The 26,668-nt window shown below is 41.9% G+C and overlaps 1 protein-coding gene across 7 annotated transcripts in view; it reads right to left on the bottom strand.

Moving 5' to 3' along the window:
* Positions 1-26,668, bottom strand: part of RYR3 (ryanodine receptor 3) — a 556,286-nt gene that overhangs the window by 222,869 nt on the left and 306,749 nt on the right. For all 7 annotated transcript variants that reach the window (XM_037742376.1, XM_037742379.1, XM_037742378.1 and 4 more), the window contains 9 exons: positions 23,565-23,781; positions 16,110-16,214; positions 14,621-14,724; positions 13,057-13,140; positions 11,247-11,406; positions 9,916-10,063; positions 8,845-9,050; positions 8,108-8,282; positions 404-612 (listed from right to left, as the gene is read on the bottom strand). In XM_037742376.1, coding sequence (XP_037598304.1) covers positions 404-612; positions 8,108-8,282; positions 8,845-9,050; positions 9,916-10,063; positions 11,247-11,406; positions 13,057-13,140; positions 14,621-14,724; positions 16,110-16,214; positions 23,565-23,781 — 1,408 coding nt within the window. The remainder of the gene's footprint in view (positions 1-403; positions 613-8,107; positions 8,283-8,844; positions 9,051-9,915; positions 10,064-11,246; positions 11,407-13,056; positions 13,141-14,620; positions 14,725-16,109; positions 16,215-23,564; positions 23,782-26,668) is intronic.

The raw sequence follows: 26,668 nt of genomic DNA, 5'->3' as shown, positions 1-26,668 counted from the left end.
CAAGGGATTCTCCCCTCTTAGCTTCCCAAGTAGCTAGGATTACAGGCGTGAGCCACCGCAACCAGCCTGAACTTAAAAAAAGTTTAATGTCTCTGGATACTGTATTACTATGACAATATAGTATAGGAACATCCAGAGCAAATGCAGAAATGCAGTGGCCCAAAATCTTGAGACTCGATCTGCAAGGTTTTATATAACAAGGTTGCTGTCTCTTGTAAGATGCCACTAAGCTGCCCCAATTTAGATGGCCACAACTGTAGCTCTGAGGGTCAGCAGGGAGGTGGCTGGTAAGCGGCCAGGGCATGACTTAGGTAAGCAGCTGCCTGTTGACAGGAGACTTAGGCGGAGCTTAGGGCCTTGGCCCACCTGACCTAACAGGGCTACACACGTTGTATAATGTTACCTCTATGTGCGGATGATCCTTTGGCACGTTGACAAACGTTGGGAGGCGCTTGCTGAACCACATGGCAACATCTCTGTTCATGTTGACAGCAAACGGCTCAAAGCCCTCCTGGAGACCACACATGGTATAAAACTTGAAGGTACTGGCATCGGTCCCGAGATTCATGCGGCCGATCTGACATAGCCCCAGACAGCAGATGGGCACAAAGCCTGCAGAATAGTTAGAGAACCCTGCTTCAGCCCGAGGGCACCATCCCAGGAAACTGTGACGAAGCTGAATCTTTGCTTCCTTAAGGGCTTTGACTCCCCGTAGGAAAGCTGGGACATAGCCCTCTTTATTTTTTTCTTCCTGGCACATGAAATCAACAACAGGAGGTCATGTGGAGACCACCAGTGCCCATGGTACATAGGAAAGAAAAGTGAGCTTGGTCCAAAATGATTTGGGAAGAACAATCATCCAGTTAAGAATATTCTTAAGATATCAATAAATATCAACTGAAAAGGTAAAGCCAACAAGAGAAAAGTGAAATTCTTTATCTGTCCCTTAGTTAAAATTGATCTTAGGCCCTGGAAAATTTTAAATACTATCCAAAGCAATGCAGTGAGCCCAAAGGATGACTTGGTGAGATTTTTGCCACAAAAACAAAAAGATGGGTAACTATGTGAGATGATGAATGTTATTTTGCTTTACTGTAGTAGCCTTTTTACTATCTCTATGTATCTCACAACATCACGTTGTCTATTTTAAATATACAAAATAAAATTTATTTAAAATAAAAACATGAGTTGGTGCAAGTTGCCCAACTTTTCTGGACCCCAGTATCTTCCCCAGTGACCTGAGAAGTCCTTGACATTTCAAGAGTAGAAGTCTAAGGCGTTTTAAATGCTAGCACTTTGATTGTGCCTGTTAACAAAAATACAATTTACAGACACCCAATCGCCCAGCCCACTGTCCTCCTCCTTGCCTACTCAGGAAGGCAGAGTTTCAAGCCGGAGCCAGAGAAAGTGCCTTTCCTTCCTTCCTACAGCTTTCATCTCTCCAAGCTCACATCTGTACACTGATCATATTTAAAAACCACCATTCAGAACAGACCAAAGCAGAAGTTCAGATTGTTTGGTCTTCTTGTTTGTGGGCTATTTATAAATCCTAATTGTGGACCAACAAATCAGCAACACAGGCAAAGCGCTAATTATATTAGATTTCGGAGGATGTGACAGGCAGGCAGGCGGCTGGAGAACAGCTGAAGGCTGCAGGGAGTGCTTGGAAGGTAGGAGTAGTTCTGAGGCTGCTGGATGAAGCTGGGGCTGGAGCTCCCTACAGAAGAAAGTGGTGTCACTCCTAGGATAACAGTGCTCATTTCAGGGACATTCAAAGGCCATTTCTGGGAGCATTTACATCTAACAGAAAGAACTTTGTTTCATAGACACCAACGCCAAGACGCACTCTTCCTAGCGGTGAGGCTTATATACTATCATCTAATCCATGAAGTTTCTATGTAAACAAGTTACATAAATGAAAAGTAAATCTCTTGCAAGCTATGTGGTTGCTTTTAGAACCTATAAACTCACTTAGGATACAGATGTGTTTAATGCCGTTTCTAAATAAGAGAGAATGCCAATGTAGTTCTAGCAAAATGACAGTGATGCTTGTACAAAAAGCCTCCTCACAGGGCTGCCAGCTGAGGACAGACTAGGAGCCCTACCTCTCAGGACAGTCAGTGGACTGGTCAATTGGTCAAGCACCCATTCATGTAACATCCTGAGCGCTGCTATGCCTGTGGCATTTTTGTGATAGGGGCTGCAATGGATGAAACCATCTCCTTTCTATAGAGAGATGTTTATAAATAAGGAACCTTTGGAAATCTGACTACAGTGTGGAATAAGAATTGCTTACCAGTAAAATTTCTGGGCTCCCCATTGGGAAAGATGGTTTTGCTATGTGCTATGGCAAGATGTGAAGGAAGAATAAACTCTCCCAATCCCAAAGAGCTTACAGAAATGGGAACGAGGAATGGAATATAAAGGAATGACTGTTTTTGCTGTAAACCATGCTTATTCCCAAGACAGTATTTTGGTCGTTCTAAGGGAGGTAACTAAACAAAGAAAGTCACCAGTATAGGTTTATCTTGGAGCCATGAACATGTACATCATTAAACAGTCCAGCCTTGTTGTGAGCACAGAATAGGACAGCTTAAGAAAATCTCTCTATTCTCCATGAACCTGGATGGTGCAATACGTGAGCACTAGGGATGAAAGCCTCAGTGGGAAGCAGCAACAATGAGGGTTTGACCTCAGGACATAAAAACAATGTCCCAGTCACAGGCCCACTGACAATGTAAGGGGGAAAGGTTAATAACTGCATCAGACTTCTCTTTTTCTAAGGATATTGAGCTCCTCCTCATTCCTGAGCATCAGCAGAGAAGACAGCACTTTAATAAGGCTAAAACTAAAGGCAGGAGGAGTTAATGAACTTGGAAGGGCAAGTGACAAAATGAGATGAGATTCTTTATCCTTGAGTCATAGGCCAGCTGGCAGTCATCGTACAAGAGAGGGAGTGAGTGTTCGGGGGATGAATGCCCCAGATTTAAACAGTACTTATGACCCGGGCCAGAGGACTGCATTCATTAGACAGTAAAGTGTTGTCCCTGTGGGGCAGAAGCCCACTCTACCGGGAGAGTTGCACTCCATGGGAAAAGACAGGGCAAAAAATGTCATGGATGCAGGAGCAATGGGAGGTACAGAGTATTGAGGACCTCCAAGGGGCTAAGTGGGTACAGCTGGGGCAGCTCTGTAAAAGAGCAGCAGAGAAGCTAAATCTAAGGCTTGAGCCAGAAAAGAGAAAATCTGAAAGGACAGAGAGAAAGATTAATTCTCATAAAGCACCAGTGCTTTCTCCTGGGGAAAATGATTTGATAACTAGATACATTTAATCAGCTCCCTCCACCTGGCTAAGAAGATCTAGCTAATAGCTCCATTTCTAAAACTTCTTTATGTGAGGCATTTAAGAATCTTGTAACTTTATAACTCTTCAGGATAGATAGATGGGGGAAGAACCATGACACGATAAACCACAATAGCTAATATTTACCAAATATTTTGTAAATGTCAGGCTTAGTGCTCTACAGATAGATCTCATTATTATGCCAATTTTGCAGATGAGGAAACTGAGACCTAAAAGTGGACTTGCTCAACATCTGCTACCTGGTAAACAGCAGAGCCAGTATATGAACAAAGCTGCCTAAGCAGGAATCCACAACAAGCAACGGGGACTGAGGCCAGGGTGCCTGGTTTCTAGTTGTTGCCTAAGCTAACTCATTTTTTAACAGTTACACTGATTTTCAGATGATTTTCCAACGTGTCAGGTAGTTCGCCAGTTTGTCTCTATAGAGATGGAGACCCATGACCACAACATGATTCAGGCCCCTTAGATGCATAGGGCTACCTGTACACAGCTCACCACATGGTTCTCTAGAATTCGTCGGGATAAAAGGACCCACTGGACAAGATCATGTGGCATTACTATGAGCACTGACTGTCATAAAGAAGGATTTCCATTTTGCTCACAGCTTAATTAACCCATAGCCTCAAATGAAACTGGAGAAGAAGAAAAGGAAAATAAGGGGAAAAAGAATCCCACCTCCCTACATGCAGCCTAATAGATGTAATTATGCGGACATCTTTGAAGAGGTTTGAAAAGAAAATTTGCAAATGGCACAGTCTTCAGCCAAGATGTATATAGAAGTTCTTGTACCAGGAAACAAATGCAAGAATATATGCATTTACATTTTGTAGAGGACTCCCAGTTCTGATACGCTTAATATTATAAGGGCTCATACTGGGTTTCTGATTAGGAAGAGGGAAAGCAGGGAGGTAATCTTATAATTCCAGGAGATTGCAAAGAAACCAGCTCTCTCAAAAATCCAAAGGATAGATCAATATTCAATCCATTTAAAACTAAAGGAAGACATAAAAGAGAATAGCTACCAGCAAGGGAAAAGCTGGCATCTTATAGAGAGGGGGGCAGACGACCTCTCAGACCAATCCTGAGGTGTTTCTGGGAGTTTTAATCCAGCAGCACACGTTGTACCCATTCCTTCTCATTTCCTGATAAGCCTTGCAAAGAAAGAGTTAAGGGATGACATGGAGATGGTCATAAGCCTTGTAGAAAACAAAGGAAACAATAGGCCATGCTCCCCCGCCACAACCACTTTCTAAAACCTAAGACCCATCTGGAGAGAGAATGACAGGGGACCCTGGGTACCAGCGTGTGTGCCTGCAGATGGCAGTGTCACTTCCTGCAGATAGCTTTCATTTTCTGCCTATTCAAAAGCTGCCAACACAAATAAGGGATCTGTTAAACCCGACAAGTCAATGGGCAGGACCTGCCTGGGAGGCTGCCCCTGCAGACACCAAAGGTATAGCAGGAGGCAGGATGTCTCTCAGGGGAGGGCCTGGCAGAGAGGCAGGACAGGAGACCACACGAAAGCCTCTTCCAGATGTCACATTCTGAGGTCTAGCAGGATGTTCAGGATTTTATCTTCCTTTCCTTTAAACAGAGGAAACGAGAAGGCTAATAGCAAATGCTTTGCCTTGGAGGATCTGAACTCTCAGATACCTCTAGGCAACAACACTCAGGGCTGTGATGGTCCAGGCCAGGGACCAGGGGAGGGAATGTTAATTACAAAATTCTAATGAAGCAGATAAAGGCATATAATCTATGATGCATAAGAGGATGAAGATGACAACTTATAAGCAACCCAGAGATAAAAACGGCCATAAACTATAATGTCTGCCCCCACTGCTTCCCCAAAAGGGCAAAAGACTTCCCATGGCACAGCTCCCACTGGGGTAATGGCTGAAATCAAAGCTGACATGCTGGCAGCCAGAAGAACACAAGCATGTAGGGCATTTTGCTTTATGGAGTCGGGGGGCAGCGCTACAATGCATAAAATGTTTTATTTTCAACAGATGCTTTTCCTAACAACTCAAGGCAAAAACTGCTACCTCTTTCCACTTGGGTCAGAGAGAGGAGAGATGCCACGTGGTTATTCCAGGCCTCTGGGCTACTGTTATCAAAGAACGGCATGTCGACTTCCTTACAATTACCCTTCCACCGGCTCACAAGCCATCGCAGAACTGGAAGAGCTTTCTAATAATCTTGTCTCTGTGTTATTAAGTGTGATATAATACTACAGTATGATGTGCTAACACATTACAGGACAATTCTATTATTAAACAGCATCCTAATAATACTTTGTTATTCTGAAGGTCAAATCACATTTCTGTACACAATAGGCCTATGGCACATTACTTTCATTACAATACAGAAGATCTCTAAAAGCCGAATTATGCTCAAATATCCCTCTCCTTTATAGTATTCCTCTGCTCAAACCCTGTAACGGTCCCTTATTCCCTAGAGGGTGAAGTTCAAGGGTAGTTGGACTAGAGAAGACAATAGTTTGTTGAACGAAAAGGCTGCATCTCAATATTTGAGCCTATAATCTGCACCTTATCTACCTTTCCAGCTTCATCATCTACACATTCCACACGCAAATCTTCCACCCTTTCCTACAGCTTCCTGTAGCCACAGAACTGCTCTTGTCACATCCCCTGACAGGACTACCATTCTCCTTAGACATACACATCCTGTATTCTTTATTTAACATGCAATTCAAATCCCATTCATATAGACTTTTCATTCTGTATTAGTCACTTGCCACTGATAACTTACTGCTTTGCATTATTATCATCTTATTTACAACTAAAAAATGAGCTCCCTAATAGTGCCACTACTCACATTTGCATATGCTTTTGGCCACTGCTTCTCATACTTCAGTGTGCATGCAAATCACCAGACTGTCTGGTCAGAATGCAGATTCAGATTCTGGTCTGGGGTGGGGCTGAGATTCCTCATTTCTAACAAGCAGATCACACATTGAGTATCAAGGCTTTGGACTTTACAAAGTTCTTGTAACTCTGCACAACATAGAAGATTCTTATCTCCCCATTAGAGTTCGATAGACAAATAACCTCTTCCAGTTCACACAATAGTAGGGCTGGGAAAAGGCCCTGAGTTTTGGACTGTTTCTACCCCAGAGAATGACTTTCCTTGGAGATGTGCCTAAATCCTCCTAGGCTGTTTTCCTTTTGGCCTCAGAAGAAAGGCACTGTATGAGGATGGTGGCTGGGGAGCATCTCGTGGTCCTGGTATACTGCTCTGATGTCCACCCACAGTACTGCTCTCCTTTGCCTCTGAACTAGCACACAAGCCATTCCTTCCTCTGGCAATGTCATTCTCACCTGTCTCCAAAAACAGAATTATTTCTTTAAAACCTTGATTTTAAACCTTTCAGAAGGCATTGAAATATGACCCCATTTGACTTTAGTCACTTGTCTCTTCAGGAAAATACATGACTTGTACCCTTTTTATTTCTCCAAATATTTGGCTCTTAGAAAAACCTTGAAAGGTACAGTTGGATATGCATATCATAGACAACAGGTGTCTGAAAACAAAGTGTGAAATTCATTTAGAAAGCTAAAAATGCTCTGTAAACAAACAGCATGTGTATTACATATACACAGTCCATGTATTTGTGCTTTCTTGCCTATGTAGTTGTATCATTTTAGCTTTCCAGGTAGGAAATATTTCTTTTTGTAAAGTCTCAGAAATTTAGGGCTACAAGGAGCCCTCATCATTTACAGAGAGGAAAATGAGGCCCCAAATGGTAAATAAGGTCAACCAAGATGTCCTGGGTAGGCAGGAACAGAGGCAGGGTGAGAGCCCACGTCTCCTGACCCAGAACAATGCCCGTCTCATCAGTGAGGAGGAAACAGAGTGTGGCACAGCACCAGGCATACGGGCATTCACACAGCAGGTGTTAAGTCATTGCCACTGAATTTTATATCTGGGAAGAATGTGAGATTTTATTTCATCAATCCTTTTATTCTCTCACATAGATGAAGAAAGTAAAGGCCAGAGAGGTCAAACAAAGACTCCTTGGGAGCCACCGAGCTTGTTAGGATCAGGTGTACTGACTCGCAGTACACTCTTTCCCCTATGTACCAATAGTCTTGTGTATATAATGTAGTTATATAGACAAGAAATAATAAGCTCCAGTACCTCCTTCATGTAGCTGGAAGCACTCCCCTGACTGTGGTCTATTCACGAACATTAATATGTGTAACTCTTGTTGGGTTTCACAATGTGTCTGAATTTCAAAATAAATTCTATTTCATTGAAGGAAATAGCTAAATCTAACTTTCATATTTCAATGGTTCTCTTCAAAGCATCAAGTTCAATTACACAAACATGCAGACTGACAATTCAAATCAGAATAAAAGGATAATTATTTAATTCACTGATTTTTCTCTCCTGTCAAGGACATTAGTCATGTACAATAATAATTTTCTAATACTGGGAAACCTGGAGAACCTTTAAATGACAAGACACAGGGCAGGGAATTATCTTCTTGGTTAACCTACCTAAGAGTTCAGAATTTATAGGTACACTGCATATACCTACTATCACCATTATCTCCCCTAATTCTTTGAAATTGCTACTCTAAAGGATTGCTTTCACCATTAGGGTTTCAGATGTGCAAAGGACAACGTAGGCCAAAAAAGGAAGTAGAGGAGCTTACTCAGCTTTCCTTGTATTTTTCTCTAGCCTCATGGAGCTGGGGTTGGCAGAGGGTATTAGATTTACCATTTTCAATCTCGTAGTCAGCGAAGGCAAGTTCAGAGCCTTTGTTGGTGATCAGCAGCTCCCCATTCAACGTGAAGATCATTGAAGCATCATCCAGGTTAATCATACATCCGACCACATCCCCTGGCTGCCAAGTGCGCCCAAAATACCCACTTCCTTGATGCCAGCGCTGGCCCTAGAAAACAAGACTCTAGAGCTTAGAGAAATGGAGTTCCTAGAATTCCCTGTGGCTGGAGAAACCATATCTGCAATATTTCCTAACTACTAGTGGTACATAATTTCTATGGGGCACTCAAGGATAACTCACAGGGAGGAGTGGTCTATGTTATAAATGAAATAAAGACTCACAAGGTGGCCCGAGTCTCTTGATTTCTAGTGACAGCTATGACAGTAATCAGGATGCTCTCTAGGGAAAACTGGTCAGATTTCCTGATGTACCAGCTGCATGGTGATCTTTGAGTCACCTCTGGAGTGGAGTCAATGGGCTTGGATACCGGAGCAAATATGGAGGTGATTGTAGAAAGAACTTGGGGCACAGTGCTCCCCTTCAACAGAGTGAAGAGCAAAGAAATAGTCACTGGGTGATGCGCATTCAACGTCTACATTAGTCAGTGGTTGCGGCCACTCACTTTGAAGCCAGTGATCCAGACACTCAGTAATCTGAGCTTCCAGAAAAATGTTAGGAGAAGGAAAACGTGGTCTGAGGATGTGTGGATGATATAAATATATAGACTCACCCTGCTGCCTTCAAACACAAAGGCTTGGTCATCGGCCCCCAGCTCGACATCAGGCCGACAGCCTGGCCTGGCCCAGCCGACTCGCATGTCTCCTCCAGTTACCACCTCAAACTCAAAATACCACTTTCCAGATCTCACTGCATAAGATCGCTCTACCCGAAAAAACCGGATCTTGTCTATGCTGACTTTCTCCACAGCCGGGTCAGCTGTTGTGAGAAGGAAGGTGAACAGAAGGTGTGGAAGGGAGAGAGAAAACATAAACTTTTAATAACTAGGTAGTGCTACTCACAAGAGTTTGAGGACAATATCTAAGACTGACCATAGGCTGACTACTATCCAGTACAGCATTCTGTTCATAATAGATCATCACCATCATCACCACACAAGCTACCACTGACTGAGGGACTGCTTCACAGTAGACCCTTTAGAGACCATTTCTCAGTTTTCCCTCACAGTAGTCCTACAAGGTAAGTAATATTGTCTTCATTTTACTGATGAGGAAATTCAGGCTCAAAGAGGTAAAATCGTTTATTCAAGGTCACAGAGCCAATAAACGGAAGAGCAAAGCTATGAACCCAGATTGGACTCGTAAACCATCCCCTTAACAACTTAGAATTCTGCCCCTGTGGTCTACAATACTTCCTGGGACGTGGGATGACAATAACATGCTCATCAATTTAAAACTTGATTTTAATCTGCACAAGCCTTCAATTTGGAGATGTGATTACCTGATCTAAAAGTAAGCTGATATTGACACATTTGGAAATAAAAAAACAGTGACGTGGTTTTTGATCAGGTATTCTGAAAAGCTGAGCCACCTAAAAAGATAACGTATTCCTTGTGGGAATAAGTCACAGAAGTGGTCATTGCAGAAAATCTGTCAATGGGATGATGGTTTATATCAAACACGGTCTCCCCAGTTAAAGAAAAAATCACACCATATAGTTTAGTGCTCTTCAACCCCAATACTATTTCCAATAATTCAAGTTAGACCTATTTGTAGTTAGGACACCCCAAGAAGAGGACCTGTTTACTAAAATGGGGGAAAAATAAACACTCTCAACTCATTACCTAGTTCTTGGTCTGATGGCTCAATGTTATACCCGTAACCAACAAAGGTGCGCACAGCTTCCCGCAGGCTGTCCCTGTTTGACTTCTTGGTACGCTCGTCTAGTAATGCATATGGCACCAGACGGGGATTTCGTTTGTTCTTCAAATCCTATGTGAAGCCAGAGAAAAAAGGTGCTAAGAAAACATGTCACCGTCACCACAGCTCACCCTATTCACATATTCCCAGCAGCAGTCCTGGCTTTCCCGCTACTCTACGTCTATTAGCTCTTCCCTTGGTGCCTTCATATTTACCAATGTACATATTTGCCACTTCTTCTCAGGATTAAATGAGTATAAATGGAAACATTTTACTGATGCTCAAAGCTAGCATTAGAAAACACTTTTAGTAATACCAGCCTGCGAATAAAATGAAACATCACAAAACTGCTTAGAAACCTCCATTCTCAAGGCAAGGCAGATGGAGATTTGTGTAATGATTTCCCTATGGAAGGTCATGTTATGATTTAAGCGACTATAGCCTTCTCATGATGGCTTAACAAGTCTTCACAGAGAAACATCAGAAAAGGTGGCAGAGCCACAGTGTGTTTATTTTATGGCAAAGGACACACATTTGTAGTAATGTCCTTCTCATTTCCTTAGGAGGGACTAAGAAGACAGTAGGAACAATTGTAGTGATAAATCACCCAAACTCATACATATAACATGCTATTTTGAATCTCTTCACTCCCCGCTCCTCCCCTCCACCCCACAGTTTCCATAGTTGTGTTCTTCCTGGCTTCCAGATGTGTGCAGGTTTGAAGGCTCCAGTATGAATTAACTAACGTGCACACAGCCACTCCTGAACTTCCCTGATACTAACCCTACCACTGGTGGTTACTAAGGTGAGATATACCATATCTGAAGGAAAGAGGTATGCCAGGTGGTTTGAGGTTAAACTCTGTCTAATTTCTTGCTGTGCTCTGGCTTTCAAGTTGCTTCCTGCTCAGACCAGCACCTCTGCCCAGCAATCCATGGCCCAATGGACTGAAGTAAGGAGGCAAAGGCTTTTGGGCAGGCTGGTTCGCTGCTCTGCTGGACTAGTTTCCCCTCCATTTCACCCTCAGCAGTAGATCCATGGGACCATCTCAGAAATACTGCTTAGCTATGATGTGACCATTACAAATTCTGTCCAGCCTCATGATTTCATAAATAATGAACACACTGAGGTGTGAGGAATAGAGGGCAAAGGCAACCCCTTCCTTCTGATCTAACACACGACACAGCAAAACGGCATGTGGATGGATGATCCTGTCTTCTAACTTTTCCAGCATGCCTGACCCAGCAGTTCTTACCTGTTGGATGCCGTAGGTCCATCCCTGTTTTATTCTGTCTTTTGCCCAAACATTGTGTGCGTTTTCTGCAAGCTTATCCACTAAAATTTCTTGAGGAGGTAACAGCTTCACATCAGACAAATCCAAAGGGGCTGGCTTATAGCCATTCGACATCATATAGCTACAAGTAAATGTAAAAGTATATATTTTTTAACAGATCTTTATGAGTTTCTCACTGCAGATTTTAGACCAAGAGCACATGGTAAGAATGCTACACAAATGAGGCTACAGTCACGGGTTCCATTTTTTAGCTGAACAAAAAGCTCAGCTCTGTTTCAAGTCTATAGATGAAGCCCCTACTCTATCATCCTTCTTCCCAACATATGTAACATATTTCAAAGAAGACTTGGAAAAAGCAGATGGTCAGCACAAACCATCTTTGTTTCTACGAAAACTACTTCTGTTCTCTACAAATAATGGGTACATCCAGCATGCTACAACATTACCAGAAGTCCTCCGTCCCACTACAAAAACACAAAAAGTCAAAAGCAGATTGGGAAGAACAAGACCTTGAGTCAAATCTTTCCTTATAAATCAGCACAGAATAATCACTCAGGCCTACACAGCTAATTTTACTTCCAGAATTAAAAAAAAAACATGATGTCAGATAATTTTTGAACTTAAAGTGATCTTGGCAGTTAGCTGTCCAGTCCAAGAGTCACAGCGTCAGATCTCTGTAACTTGATAATGGGAGGAAGTAGAAGAGCTCTAGGTAGACATACCGTGTAAATGGAGAAGACTGGGACACGCTGTGGAGTGAAACTCAGGAAAGCAGCTTGTCATAGCTATGTGTGAATCTGCGTTTAAAGGTAGCTATGGCCCTAGGGCCAATGGCTTGTTAGATGAGAGCCAGACTCCAACAGTGATGACTCATAGACCAGGGCTCCATCCATCCAGGACCTCTGAGCAGCATGAGATCCAGGGTCTACTGTAGGTAGGTGTAAGATAACGTCCTGCATCCACCTATTCAGGACGCTGCTCGTGGGCAGAGTCAGCATGCACTGACTGTTGCATCCTGACCTCAGCAGCTCTGGCCAGCAGCCTGTCCCTCCACTGCAGCCTGTCACATGTGCTTTGCTTGGTACGAGGAGTTGCATGTGTCAGAGTGGCGCTTGGGAGTTTTAAGTGGAAAGAAGGGGAAGATAAACGTTTGATTAGAGCTGGCATTGCTTGGCTCCTAAGTAATGATGACACCTGTGTGTGAATCCATCTAAACATCTGCTGGCATGCATGAGAGCAAGTAAGCAAGGGAGCCAGTGGATGTGCCATTGAGCAAACATTTGAATGTGCAAGGACAAGAAGTGTGCAACTCCATCTGAATGTATCGGGAGAGAGGGAGAGGAGGACACAGGCAATCCAGGGGGCCAAATGAATGGTGGCAGAGATACCCCTTCCACAAAGGATGTATAAGGCTGGTCCAAAGCCAGAGTGACTCTCTGCCATGGCTGTGAACCATTTTTAAGCTTTTGTGCTGAATGCTATTTTTATAGAACAAAGACAGTGCATCCATCTGAGGGCTCCACACCTCCAGGCTCAAAACCAACAATACTAGTGTGAGGTCCAGGTAGAAGGGGCAAAAAGAAGGAAAACCCTAAAATACTTCTTCACCAGGCTTCTATCTGAGCGCTTCAGTGCCATCTAGGAAACAGGGGAGCCCTTCTGAGCTGGTGCTAGCAAGGATGTGGGCTGTTGTCCATCTTGGTACCACCCTCCTGAGTTAAAAATTCAGCCTGAAGCATTAAAATCTTGAACCATTAAGAAAATCACCTACTTTTTGGGAAGTTTGACTTTCTTGAGATCCTCCTCAGCAGTTGGGTTAACATGGGCAATGTGGCACCCCAGGGCCAGGAGGGTTCTGTGACATACAGAAGAAGACTAAGGTCAATTGCAGGAACCCTAACTCACGTCTGAGTTCAGAACAGAGAAGAGACATTCGTTTAGACGAGGGTTCAGTACACTTTTTCTGTAAGGGGCCAGAGAGTGAATGCCTTAGGCTTTGTGAGCCATACATCTCTGTCACAGCTACAACTCTGTCATTACAGAGCAAAGCCAGCCATAGGTAATAGGCAAACCAATGAGCTTTACTCTGTTACAATAAAAAATTTATTAACAAAAATAGGTAGCTGGTCTGATTATCCCATGGGCCATAATTTGCCAACTCCTGGTTTAGATGACAGCAAGCATAAGATTATAAAAGAGAAGTTTGTTAATTGCCCCTCTTGCAGACGTTTTTCCAGTTGATAAATTTGCATTTGAATTACATGCTGCTTCCAATTCTATGGAACAGATAGAATTCTGATATCCAGCCCACAGGTCAGTAAATATTTACTGCATGATGCCTATAAGTGCATGAGCTGTGCTTAGCGCCATGAAGTACGAAGTTGTACCCTCAAGAAGCGCCAACGTAATTGAAGGCATCACATGTGAGCCTGTTGGACAAGGGACCTTACAGAGCATCGTTAAGCCAACAAAATCACAAAGTTAAAACGTTCTGCAGTGACAACTAGAGGACAGGGAAATACAAAGACAAGAGAACAGGCCCTCAAAGAATTCAAAATGGGAGATATCAATTTGGGCTAGAAAAGTTAAGGTCTAAATTACGCCCATGGGTAGTATCATGGAGAAGCGAAAGTTATTTCAAAACTGAATTTTATTGAATCAAATCATGTTTCCCAATGGGTTTTAGAAATGCTTTATCTTTTTTTCCTTTATTTAATGTGAACTGCGGAAGGTACTTGATCATTTGATTCTATGTTTCTTCTTTTTCTGATTTCTTTTTTTTTTTTTTTTTTTTTTTTTTTTTTTTTTTTTGGGATGGAGTTTCACTCTTGTTACCCAGGCTGGAGTGCAATGGTGCGATCTCGGCTCAACGCAACCTCCGCCTCCTGGGTTCAGGCAATTCTCCTGCCTCAGCCTCCTGAGTAGCTGGGATTACAGGCACGCACCACCATGCCCAGCTAATTTTTGTATTTTTAGTACAGATGGGCTTTTACTATGTTGATCAGGCTTGTCTTGAACTCCTGACCTCATGATGCACCTGCTTCAGCCTCCCAAAGTGCTGGGATTACAGGCTTGAGCCACCGCGCCCGGCCTTTTTCTGATTCTTTTCTCCGTCCCTAGCAAATAGCAAATGGTTTCTTAAGAAACATATATATAGTCAATAATAATGGTGGATGGTTATGCTAAATCCTCTTGTGACATGAATAATCACCATCCCCTCTAATTTATTAGAATATGCCATGTTTTCAGGCAAGAGACATATCTTTTCAGTTTAGTTATATGCATTAAATCATCTACTCACTGTTTGTAAAACTTCAGCTCAATTAAATACTCACTTTAAGGTTTCAGTCGACATTTGCAGGTTATAATTCTTCTCAGTTTCGGGGAGCTTTGAAAACTCCACAAGGCAAGGATGTTGTCTTTTATTGTCATCTCGTATCTAGGTGGTGACATAAGAAAAATGTGATTTAAGTTTTGACAGCTGGCACTGCATGGGAAAACAGAACAGAACATACTTTGAAACACAGTCCAGGCAATCCGTATCAGACAACGCAAAGACAGCAACTTGCTGATAGGCAAACAGATGATCTCTCTAGTCAATGAGACACACAGTCTCCAAGTTGTCAGTGGTTTGTGCTCTGTGGATTTATTTCTAGACAGGCATCTGCATTTAGAACATACTTTCCTAGAGAAGCAGTGTTACATATGGTAGCCATGATCTTGTTCCTCTGAAATTCGTGTAACCATAACGTTGCAGAAGAGGAACATTCTTCAGTACAGGACAGGCTACAGAATCTGGACCATTGTTGTCCAGAAGAACCATGAAGTTGCCACAAATGTGAAGCACATGTGTAATTTCAAATTTTCCAGTAGCCACATTAGAAAGTCAAAAAGAAGAGCTGAAATTAATCATGTGTTTTATTTATCCTAATAAATGCAAAATAATCATTTTAATCAATTTAAGTAACAGATAAAAGAAATTGTTTATGAGGTATTTTACTTTTTCCTCCACACTAAATTTTCAAAATCTGGTGACTATTTTACACTTAAAGTACATCTCAACTGAAACTAGTCACACTTCATGTACTCAGTACCCACATGTGACTCATGACTTTGTATTAGACAGTACAGTTCTAGACATTAAGTAATTCATTAATTTCTTCAACAAACATTTGTTGAATCCCTTAGTACATGACAGACCCTGAGCTAGATATTAGGAGTTCAACAGTGAAGCTATACTCATGTGGCGAGAATATTTTATGGTAGCTATATAAATACATAAGTGTGGGAGTGCAGAGACCTTGTCAGTAACTAAGCTAGAATGTGTGTCATTTGAGAGTGCTGGTTTACAGGAAGCTTCAGAACTCACCTATCCTTCTGCCTTCAGACATGTCCTCACACAAATCATGGAACACAGTCAATTTACATCCTCTCTGAGAAATGATTTCTAGTGAAAAACCCCTAATCTCGTCTGAGTGTCCATTAATCTTAGCGTTACATCTTAAAACCCTATTAAACAGCTTCTGATTTATAACAGTGAATCAGCCACTTTTCACTAACTGCACTGAGAGGAAAACTTTTTTCTGAAGGAGGGATGCAAGTATTTTGAAGTGGGTACCGAGAATCAATGATATATCCCAAATAAAGGAAACCAGTATTTGTGAGTAAGAAGGGGGACAGACTTAGTTCTTTCTGTGAAGACCTGGTCTTCCCATTGTACCTAACAAGTGAATGCAATGAAAACTAGGCATGCAGCAGGAAGAAAGCTTCCAGGTACCAAGGCAATCCTACCCTCCACCCCAGCCTGGCCACTGTGACACATACCTTGCCGAAAGTCCAGCCAAGCTCTATTTTATTCATTCCCCAAAGCTCATGGATGTTTTCAGCTAGCCTGTCTCGGATCTTTTCTAGGTGAGGCGGCAAAACAACCTAAAGGAAAAGGAACAAGCGAAAAGCCAGACTATTAGAATTGATTGTATTGAAGCCTATCATAAAATCTATAGGAGTCAGGCGCCCGCTTGAATTCACTGGCACATCACCCAGGAGGAGGTGCAGTATGCGACCTCACTGCCTGACTCACATGCTTCCAACTCTTCTCCCTCTTCCTTTCTTGGTTTCCTCTCTGCCCCTTGCTGCCTCTCTAACCATTGCCTCTTAGTCTTTTCTGTAGGTATATGTGCTGTATGTTCTTCACATGCCTCACCTTATTTCCTCTCACTCCATGCTCTCTCACCCAGTAGATGATCACTCCCAAGTCAGGCCATTTCTAACCATGGTCTCTTGAAGTTTAGACTCATGGTTCCAGCTCTCTACAGAATTTTTCCATTAAAGTGAGCTCAATATGTTACCCAAAGCTGAATTCATTATTTTTCCTTCAAAATGTTTTTCTCTTCCTGTTTTTATTTTCTCTTTTTGTTGAATGGCCCTACTACCTGTTTAAGCCTATAAGTCATTCTACTGTCTTTCCCTTGGCACTACTCCCCCATCTAATCAGTCAGGAAACCTACCATGTTTATTTCCTAAGTGTCCTTCTGAGGAATCCCCTCCTCTCCATCACTCAACCTCATTATTTTCTCCCTGGACCACTGCAAGAGCCTATTGGCCTCCCCAGCTCCCCACTGATCTATCCTCTACACTGCAGCTAGCAGGATGAATTTACAACAAAAAATCATATCAAAACATTCTCTAGTGTCCCCCAAGTGTTCCTTGACACTAAGACTAGATGTATTAACCACACATGCAGCGCTCTTCTTTAGTTTTCATCACAGTCTCCACAAACACATCCTTTTCAAACTTCTTGAAATTCTCCCAAAAGACCACACTGTTTCACGGTTCTGTACCCTTGCATATGCAACCTTAATCCTTATTACTTCCCACTGTGCAAATCACACACACATACACCCACACACACCCTTCCTCAGCATCTAGCAAATACCTTCAACATTTACCCTCCTGCATTGAGTTCAAATGTCACCACTTTTGAGAAGTCTCCCTGATTACTAAAGGGAGAGTTCCTCTTTATTTTCCTGGTATCTTGCTCCTATCTCTCCACAGAGGTCACAAACTGGGAGCCCAGGTTTTCTGCCCCCTCAGGTTTTTAAAAATTATTATTTTCATTTTTATTGGTTGACAATCCCTAAGAAATGGTACATTTCATATAAAACTCCAGATTTCTAGTTTCTTTTGACAATTTAGAAGATGGCTAATATTTGACCCATACCTTTGCCTGGCATCTGTCAGATGGAGCAGGCATCTGTCAGATGAGAACTAACTATCAATTTCAGGAGGACCTGCGTGTTCGACCTCTCCATAACCTGCCTGGCCCCTGCAGTCCCTGCTCTATTATAATAATTAACAGTGTTTCTACCATTTAAAATTTCACTATTAAAAAAATCCCTTTTGGGGGGATTATAAGTGCCTATGGAAAAAATATTGTTTTGTACAAAAAGTACATCACATCTGTGATATATAAGAACATCACAGAGAAAAGCAACAATATTTAAAATGTGCTATAATTATTATGTGTCTTATTCAAGACTTTTTAAAAACCTAACATAACCTAATCATTATTATTACCTTTTTTTTTTTTTTTTTTTTTTTTTTTTTTTTTTTTTTTTTTTTTTTTTTTCTCCCAGGCTGGAGTGCAGTGGTGTCATCTTTGCTCACTGCAAACTCCGCCTCCCAGGTTCAAGTGATTCTCCTACCTCAGCCTCCAGAGTACCTGGGGTAACAAGTGCATGCCACCATGCCTGGCTAATTTTTTTGTATTTTTAGTAGAGATGGAGTTTCGACATGTTGACCAGGCTGGTATTGAACTCCTGACCTCAGGTGATCTGCCCACCTTGGCCTACCAAAGTGCTGGGATTACAGGTGTGAGCCACCACACCCGGCCCGTTGCATTTTTTTGAGACAGCGTCTCATCTTGTCACCTGGACTAGCGTGCTGTGCAGTCACAGCTCACTGCAAGCTTTAACTTCTGGGCTCAGGTAATCCTCCCACCTCAGGCTCTTGAGTAGCTGGGATTACAGGTGTATGTCACCATGACTGGCTAATGTTTAAAATTTTTTTTTGTAGACACAGGGTCTCCTGATGTTGCCCAGGCTGGTCTTGAGCTCCTGGGCTTATGTGATCCTCCCCAGTTGGCTTCCCAAAGTGCTGGGATTACATGCATGAACCACCATGCCTGGCCAAACCTAATTATTGAAAAGTCAGAGTTAACACAGTTGTCCTTTTGCACCTGCAGATGATTGGTTCTAGGACACCTCCCACATAGCAAAATCCACAGAAGTTCAAGTCCCTTATATAAAATGGCATATTTGCATATAAATTAAATACTTTAAATAATCACTATACTACTCATAATACAGTGTAAATTCTATGTAAATGATTATAATACTACATTTTTAAAATGTGTTTTTCTTACATATATTTTAATCTGTGGTTGACTGAATTTACAGTTACAAAATCTACAGACATAGGGCCAACTGAAAGCGGCATGTTTTTGATAAGGAACAAAGTGGGGCAAAATTGTCAAGTTATAACTATATTTGGATTTTACTGGTTAATTAAGAATTTGTTTAAACTAAAGTTCTCTTTCGCTGATCATAGCCTGAAAGTGCATTTGCAGGCCAGAGGAGCCACAAGGCTTCAGTGAAAGGGGAAAATGCAGTTGCTGTGGACAGAACCTCCACACATAACCCTAAATCATAATTTCCATTACCTCATTTGGTGACTACCTGACAGAGTAACATTGGCTTGATAATTATCTCTTGGGGATCCTAAGTAGGCTGCTTGGAAGTGGGGCCTTGTGTTAGTCCATTCTCATTCCACCCTGGCCCCTCCCAAATCTCATATCTTCCTATTAGAAAACCAGTCATGTCTTCCAACAGTCCCCCAAAGTCTTAACTCATTACAACATTAACTCAAAAGTCCAAGTCCAAAGTTTCATCTGAGACAAGGCAAGTCCCTTCTGCTCATTGGCCTGTAAAACCAAAAGCAAGTTAGTTACTTCCTAGATATAATAGAGGTACAGGCATTGGGTAAGTAAACCTGTTCCAAATTGGAAACATTGGCCAAAACAAAGGGGCTACAGGCCCCACACAAGTCCAAAATCCAGCCAAATCTTAAAGCTCCAAAACAATGTCTCCTTTGACTTCATGTCTTACATCCAGGTCATGCTCATGCAAGAGTTTGCCTCCCATGGCCTCAGGCAGCTCCACTCTTGTGACTTTGCAAGGTATAGCCCCCCTCCCAGCTGCTTTTGTGGGCTGGCGTTGAGTGTCTGTGCCTTTTCCAGGTGTATGGTACAAGCTGTCAGTGGATCTAACATTCTGGAGTCTGAAGGATAGTGACCCTCTTCTCACAGTTCCACTTGGCAGTGTCCCCATGGGGACTCTGTGTGGGGCCTCCAACCCTTTTTTTCCCTTCCTTACCCCTATAGTAGAAGTTTTCCATGAGGGCCCCACACCTGTGGCAAACTTCTGCTTGGACATCCAGGTGTTTCCATGCATCCTCTGAAATCTAGGTGTAGGTTCCCAAACCTCAATTCTTGACTTCTGTGCACCCACAGGATCAACACCATGTGGAAGCTGCCAAGGCCTGGTGCTTGCATCCTCTGAAGACATGGCCTGAGCTGTACCTTGACCCCTTTTAGCCACAGCTGGAATGAAGTGGCTGGGTTGCAGGGCACCAAGTTCCTAGGCTGCACAAAGCAAGGGGGCCCTGGGTCCAGCCCAGAAAACATTTTTTTTCCTTCTATGCCTCTGGGAGGGGCTGCTGCGAAGATCACTGACATGCCCTGGATACATTTTCCCCATTGTCTTGGTGCTTAACATTTGGCTTCTTGTTACATATGCAAATTTCTGCAGTGGGTTTGAATTTCTTGAGGGAAATGGGTTTTTCTTTTCTATTGCAACATTAGGCTGTAAATTTTTCAAGCTTTTATGCTCTGCTTCCTCTTGAATGCTTCACTGCTTAGAAATGTCTTCCCTCAATACCCTCAATCATCTCTCTCAAATTCAAAGTTCCACAGATCTCTAGGGCTGGGGCAAAATTACGCCAGTCTCTTTGCATAGCAGGAGTGGCCTTTGCTCTGGTTCTCAACAAGTTCCTCATCTCCATCTGAGACCACCTCAGACTTGACCTTATTGTCCATATTACTGTCAGCATTTTGGTCAAAGCCATTCAAGAAGTCTAGGATGTTCCAAACTTTCTTACATTTTCCTATCTTCTTCTGAGCTCTCCAAACTGTTCTAACCTCTGTGAGTTACCCAGTTCCAGAGTTGCTTCCACATTTTTGGGTATCTTTACAGCAGTACGCCACTCTTAGTACCAATTTACTGTATTAGTCCATTCTCATGCCGATAATAAAGGCATACCTGAGACTGGGCAATTTATAAAGGAAAGGGGTTTAATGGACTCACAGTCCCACATGGCTGGGGAGGCCTCACAATCATGACAGAAGACAAAGAGCAAAGGGACATCTTATGTGGTGGCAGGCAAGAGGGCATGTACAGGAACACTCTGCTTTATAAAATCATCAGATCTTGTGAGAATTATTCACAATCATGAGAACAGCATGGGAAAAACCTGCCCCCCATGATTCAATTATCTCCCACTGGTTCCTGCTATGACATGTGTAGATTACTACAATTCAAGATGAGATTTGGGTGGGCATGCACAGCCAACCCATATCAGGTTTTTTATCCTTGTGCTTATTAAACTGCTGAGGCAGACCCTAGACAGGGCTCTGGTTAGGCCATGCATTAAGAGCTCTAGTTGAAGATACTTAATCTTCAAATTGGTTAATGTGCCCCAAGGACAATGGAGAGTTGACTATGTGAGGATCTTATATTTAACTTCTCCTTTCACAGTAATTTCAAAAAATGATAGATTCTAAAAAATTATAAGTTCTTATTCAAGATAATAAATTGCACCTTGCACATTTCCCTATGATATGATTTTCCAGCAAAATTTTCCTAGTTTCAGGGTCCATGCAAATTCAGCCTTGGGTCTAGACATCAAATTTCTTCTGGATTGTGGATTTACTTCTACTTTTTGATTTCCAAATATTCTGCATGTTTAGAGTACTCTTCTCATTCCTTGTTCAACACCTTCTTTCCTCCCATATCAAAACATTACCTCATTTTTTTGAACTCTTGTGGAGGCCAGCATCTTCTAAAAAGCCTTGTCTGAATAACACACATGTTTCTGATTACTTAAGTCAGGAGAGGCAGCCCAGACGGCAGTCACACTCATGCTTCCACTCTCTCCATACTTGGCACCTGTATCCATGGAGGTCTGCTGGTGCCCAAGCAGGCAGAGAGTAGTCCTCACACTTCTTGTCTATGAAAGAGCCCAGAAAATGCCACAGTAGTACAAGGATTATTTTGTGTTGAAGACTTTGATACAGAATGGGACTTTTTCTGGACTTCTCTTATCTGCCTTAAAAAAAGCCCCCCAAAAGAATTCAACAATTTTTTTCTAAGGGAGATGGACCCTTACTGCCAGAGAAAGGTCAGCACCACACTTAATCAGACTCTATCTCATATCTGTTCTCCTAAGGAATCATTTATCTTTCCCCAAGACATTTATTTTCCCAGAAGTGCCTTTCTCCCCATCTCCTTTCCCTATTAGGATGGTATGTAAGTGTCAAATTCTAACTTCCTCCCTGACTTACATTTCTTTGTGAACTCCCTATGAGGTGATTAGAATCTGTTTTTTTTTCTCCTTGCAAATCTGTCCATCTGAGTTTAATTCACAAGACTGCAAAATCAGAGCCTAGGAGGGTAGAAGAAAACTTTTTCCTCCCTGACATCTAGAATACACAGGACCCAGACGATCTAATTCTTAGGATCTCCTCTAGTTCACAACCCCCTCCCAATTTCCTATCAACATTCTCATCCCCCATATCAAGGTGCTCTATGAAGCAGGCAGAGAAATACTGAAATGCTATCAGAAGTGATAGTTTGAGTCTGTGTCCCATCCCAAATCTCATCTCAAATTGTAATTCCCACATGTCAGGGGAGGAGCCTGGGGGAAGTGACTGGATCATAGGGGTGGCCTTCCCCCTTGCTGTCCTCAGAGTTCTCACAAGATCTGATGGCTTAAGTGTGACACTTCCCCCTTCGCACGCTCTCTGGCTCCTGCTGCCTTGTGAAGATGTGTTTGCTTCTTCTTCATCTTCTGCCATGATTGTAAGTTTCCTGAGGCCTCTCCAGCCATGCAAAACTGTGAGTCAACAAAAACTCTTTTCTTTATAAATTACCCAGTCTCAGGAAGTTCTTTATAGCAGTATGAAAATGGACTAATACATGGTTATTAGCCACAGGAGGTAAGAAGCAAACTCAGGAATGCATACGCATAGATGAATGTAACAGGGTCATATGAATATTATGGGAAAAACACATGCTAGAGAAAGTCTCTAGGCTAAAAGAGCTATACTTGCAAATTACTAACCCCAAGTGCCTTAGAGGCATGGTCTCTTGTCATTTATTTTCTACAACATCTAGAATAGTGATTCAAATACCGCTGCTGTGTAGAAAATCCTGAAAGCTCTTGCACGCCCCTTGTAATACCATATGAATGCGTCTCTCTCAAAATACAGACCCTGGAGGGAAAAGAAAATGTCCATTTATCAGCACTTTCAAAGCCCTCTATGCTATTCCCTGTTTCTCTCCCTTTTATTTTCTAACTCTTCTGCTACACGCTCCTCTCTCTTCTAAGAGCCAAGCCGTATGAGAATATGCATTGCCACCTGTCTATACTTCTACTTTGTGTTTCTACTTCTAGGCCCTTATTTATACCATTTCTTTCGTATCAACCCTGGAGACTCTCCCCATTTAAGCTTATTAAAGGCTGTAAATGAATTCCACCCTTACTACACACACTTCTGAAAACATTCTAGCCTAAAGGATTTCTCTAGCATTTACTGGTGCATACTGTTCATTTTGCATTTATTACATTTGGTCTTTCAAAAATAATACATTTGCTTCTTACATCTTTAACTTGATTGAGAATTCCCAGAGAGTACAGAAATATTTGTCTGTCCTTCACAGAATATAGCACATGTAGCAGGCGCTCAACATGTTTACTGATTGAGAAATCCTTAAGGGCTCCATCGATGCACATGGTGAAAATGTGAAGAGTGATAGTTGCTCACATTACACAACAATTCTAGAGCATGTATATTAAGGATGGTTTAAAGACAACAAAGAAAGAAGTATTTAGCTCTATTGTTTCATCTTTATCAGTTGCCTTTTGCTGGCAATTTGAACCTACCTGACTGGTATCTATGGGACATGGGATGAAAGAGGCTTGGGAGAGGAACTGGGTGGTACCCAAGAGATCTCTAACACCATCAGCATCACGTTTATATTCTTTGACAGGCTCCAATCTCATCTTCTCTTTTGGAAGTAAGGCTTCATAGCAAGGGGCATAGCCCGAGGGAGGCAGGAACTTAAACTCTCCATGACGTCCACCCATCAGGAAACGTACTCTGTGTCATTTGAAGACAGCAGAAATACAGAGGTAAGAAAAATGCAGCCCAAAGAAGTGAACATTAAAGATGAATCCCTACATCCCACCCTCAACATAATCACAGCAAACATCCTCTAGTATGTACCAAAGCAGCAGGGGGGTAAGTGAGCATCAAGGCATGTTCCTCAGCTGACCCGTCATGGCTAAGTTTCTAAAAATTTGTATATATAAACAACTAGGTTTTTAGAACCAAGTTTATCTGTACTCTAATAGGTAAATAATTACTATAGATATTATTGCAGTATTGAAAAGCATAACAGCGATGATGAGATTATTCTCTGTAAAGATGATATTGAAATTACAGTATGGTAACTTCAACTCCTCTTGAGGGAGATTATCCACACATCAGTTAAAGAAAGCATGATGTATCTATATTGAGAAAGTAAGAAAATCTTATTTGAATATTCAGGGGAAAAGACTAAGCAACACCAGAGTATTAAACACAAATGGTACACGGCTGGCGAGGTTACTTAAAAATGTCACACTGTGTAGGACGCATTTCCCTAAAGCAGCCATAAAGGGGTGGCTGTGAGGAGGCAGCTATGGCTATGTGGGGACAGATGGACATCAAGGCTTTTGCTCACTGGGATCCCAGTGTTTTAGTATCATTTCCCTGATAGTACCCAGACCTGACACCCTGGCCCATCTCCTGCAGTTCTCACTGGGACTTTCCAACAAAGTGGGGAAAGGGCTCACGGCGATAGCAAGCAGGCACTGATTAACACCATACAGAAATCCCTCAATATTGTAATTCAGCATTCTGGCTAAAAGTCAGCCTCATATATATGGGTGAGTTTAGGGTTAGATTTGACCCTAAAGTTCCCCATGCAAAAAAGGAGACAGTGAAAGTAAACTATTTCAAAATGATACTTCATATGATCTCAGGTTTATAATCAGAAATAGAGCTTTCACAAATCAACTGCAATCACATTAAAGTGACGAGGAAATACACCGGTTTTACATAATTAAAACATGGCAAGAGATGTAGCTTGGTAGGTTCAACAGTAATTGAACATTGGAAAAAAGTCAATACATACACAGTGTTTACGTACAACATTCATTCCCCTCCTCCTCTCCATTTAACAAATCTTTACTGAGCCCATACAATTAGCACTTGTGTTTGTACTAGGGATTCAGCAATGAGCAAGGTATATGGCACCCCTAGCGTCACAGAGCAGGTATTTTAGCAGACAAATAGGCATTATTACTGATTGGGAGACATATGATGGGGTTTTAAAACAGGAGATGTGAAATAACTCAGCTAAGGGGTTGGCTGCTGGAGACAGTGTCAAGGCAGGCCTCTCTGACATGTGAGTTAACTCTGAGGGATAAGGAGGAACCCTCAGAGGAAGAGCGTTCCTCAAGATCTGGAGGAAGAGCATTTCAGGCAGAGGAACAAGTGCAAAGTTCTGAGGTGGAGAAGACCTTGGGTGGATGAGATAACAGGAAGGAGGGTGGCATGGGTGAGAATGCCATGAGCCCGAGCAGTAGGGCTCTATCAGGCAGGGTCTGTGAGCCCTGGTAAGGAGATAGGATTTATTCCAAGTGGAAAGCTGCTGACTGGTTTTAGTGTAGGGAAATAAAAGATTCTCTGCCTGCCCTATGCAGACAGATCTGTGGATCCATGGGGAGGGAGGCTCTTGAAATAGTCACAGGAAGATAATGGTGGGTTGAACTAAGGTGATCCAAGTAGCTACACCCAGTTTTGTTTTGGAATTAGGCTTGTTCAGAATTGTTCATGAACTGGGTCTATGTGTGGAGGGGGATGAGGTAAATGGAGAAAAGTTATGATCTGGCAAAACTTTCACAACAGGATACTTTCTACTGGGCCTCGCCTCCTTTAATTGGAACGTCCTGGGAGGGCAGCCTTGCAAGGCATTCTCTGTGTTGGCACATAACTGTGATGGAACTATCCTAATTATGAAGCTGGAAAATAAAAGCCTCTCTAAGAGATGCTAAGGTTTTTTTCCTTTCCAATACGAACACTTTATCTGAAAAGCATGTTATAAAATGCTGTTTTAAAATTAATTATAGAAATTATACAAAACCTCCCAGTTTCCCATTTTAAGGCACTCAATAATAATTATATAGAGTTAGAACCACAATCGTCCCTTGAGAATGAATGTTCCCACATTAAGTGTTATGTAATAGGGCACAATCTATGTGTATTAAGAATTTGAACAAAGAAATTAAAACAAAATTGAGTCATTAGTCTGCAGTATTACTAGTTTAGTGAACCTCAGGAAATAATGACTAAATCTTAAAATTATTTGTTGAGAACTTCCCAATTCAACTGCAACATAACAGATTGCGTTACTGACATATGGAAACCATGGGATAAAATTGGATCTTTCTGGGCTAGGAATTAGTGTGGGAAATTTTCTGCCTCTCTCTTCTCATTGAGCATCTTTTCCTGTGAGTAGCTGAATGCCTATTTGCTTGTACAGCAAGTATATTCCATTACTCACTAGCATATGGATTCCAAGAACAAGTAAATGGTCTCTTATGAGGATTTCTAGAGGAATTTAATTATTCATGAGCTCTCTTGCTAATTGTTGAGTTTCAAAATTCCTCTTAGGTTTTAAAATCTGCTAGATAAGATAACAAATCAAGAAAGGAAGAGTTTTAGGTAGCATTTAATGAGAGCAATGCTTAGTTTTTATATTTAGTTATTAAAAGGAGAGTGATCATTTGGTTATAAATCTGAATCTTATTTCCTCTAATGGCCACACAAACTATAAATTAAAAAATTAACACAGGCAGAAATCAGTGTTTACTGCATACTGAAGCTTTGGTTTTCAAACATGATTGTGCTGTGCTTCAGTGGGTAGAAGAAAAGGTCCTGG

Source organism: Cebus imitator, unplaced genomic scaffold, assembly GCF_001604975.1.
Source record: "Cebus imitator isolate Cc_AM_T3 unplaced genomic scaffold, Cebus_imitator-1.0 Scaffold119, whole genome shotgun sequence".
Taxonomy (NCBI): Eukaryota; Metazoa; Chordata; class Mammalia; order Primates; family Cebidae; genus Cebus; species Cebus imitator.
The sequence above is the reverse complement of the archived record's forward strand: the minus strand, read 5'-3'. Positions and strand labels throughout refer to the sequence as shown.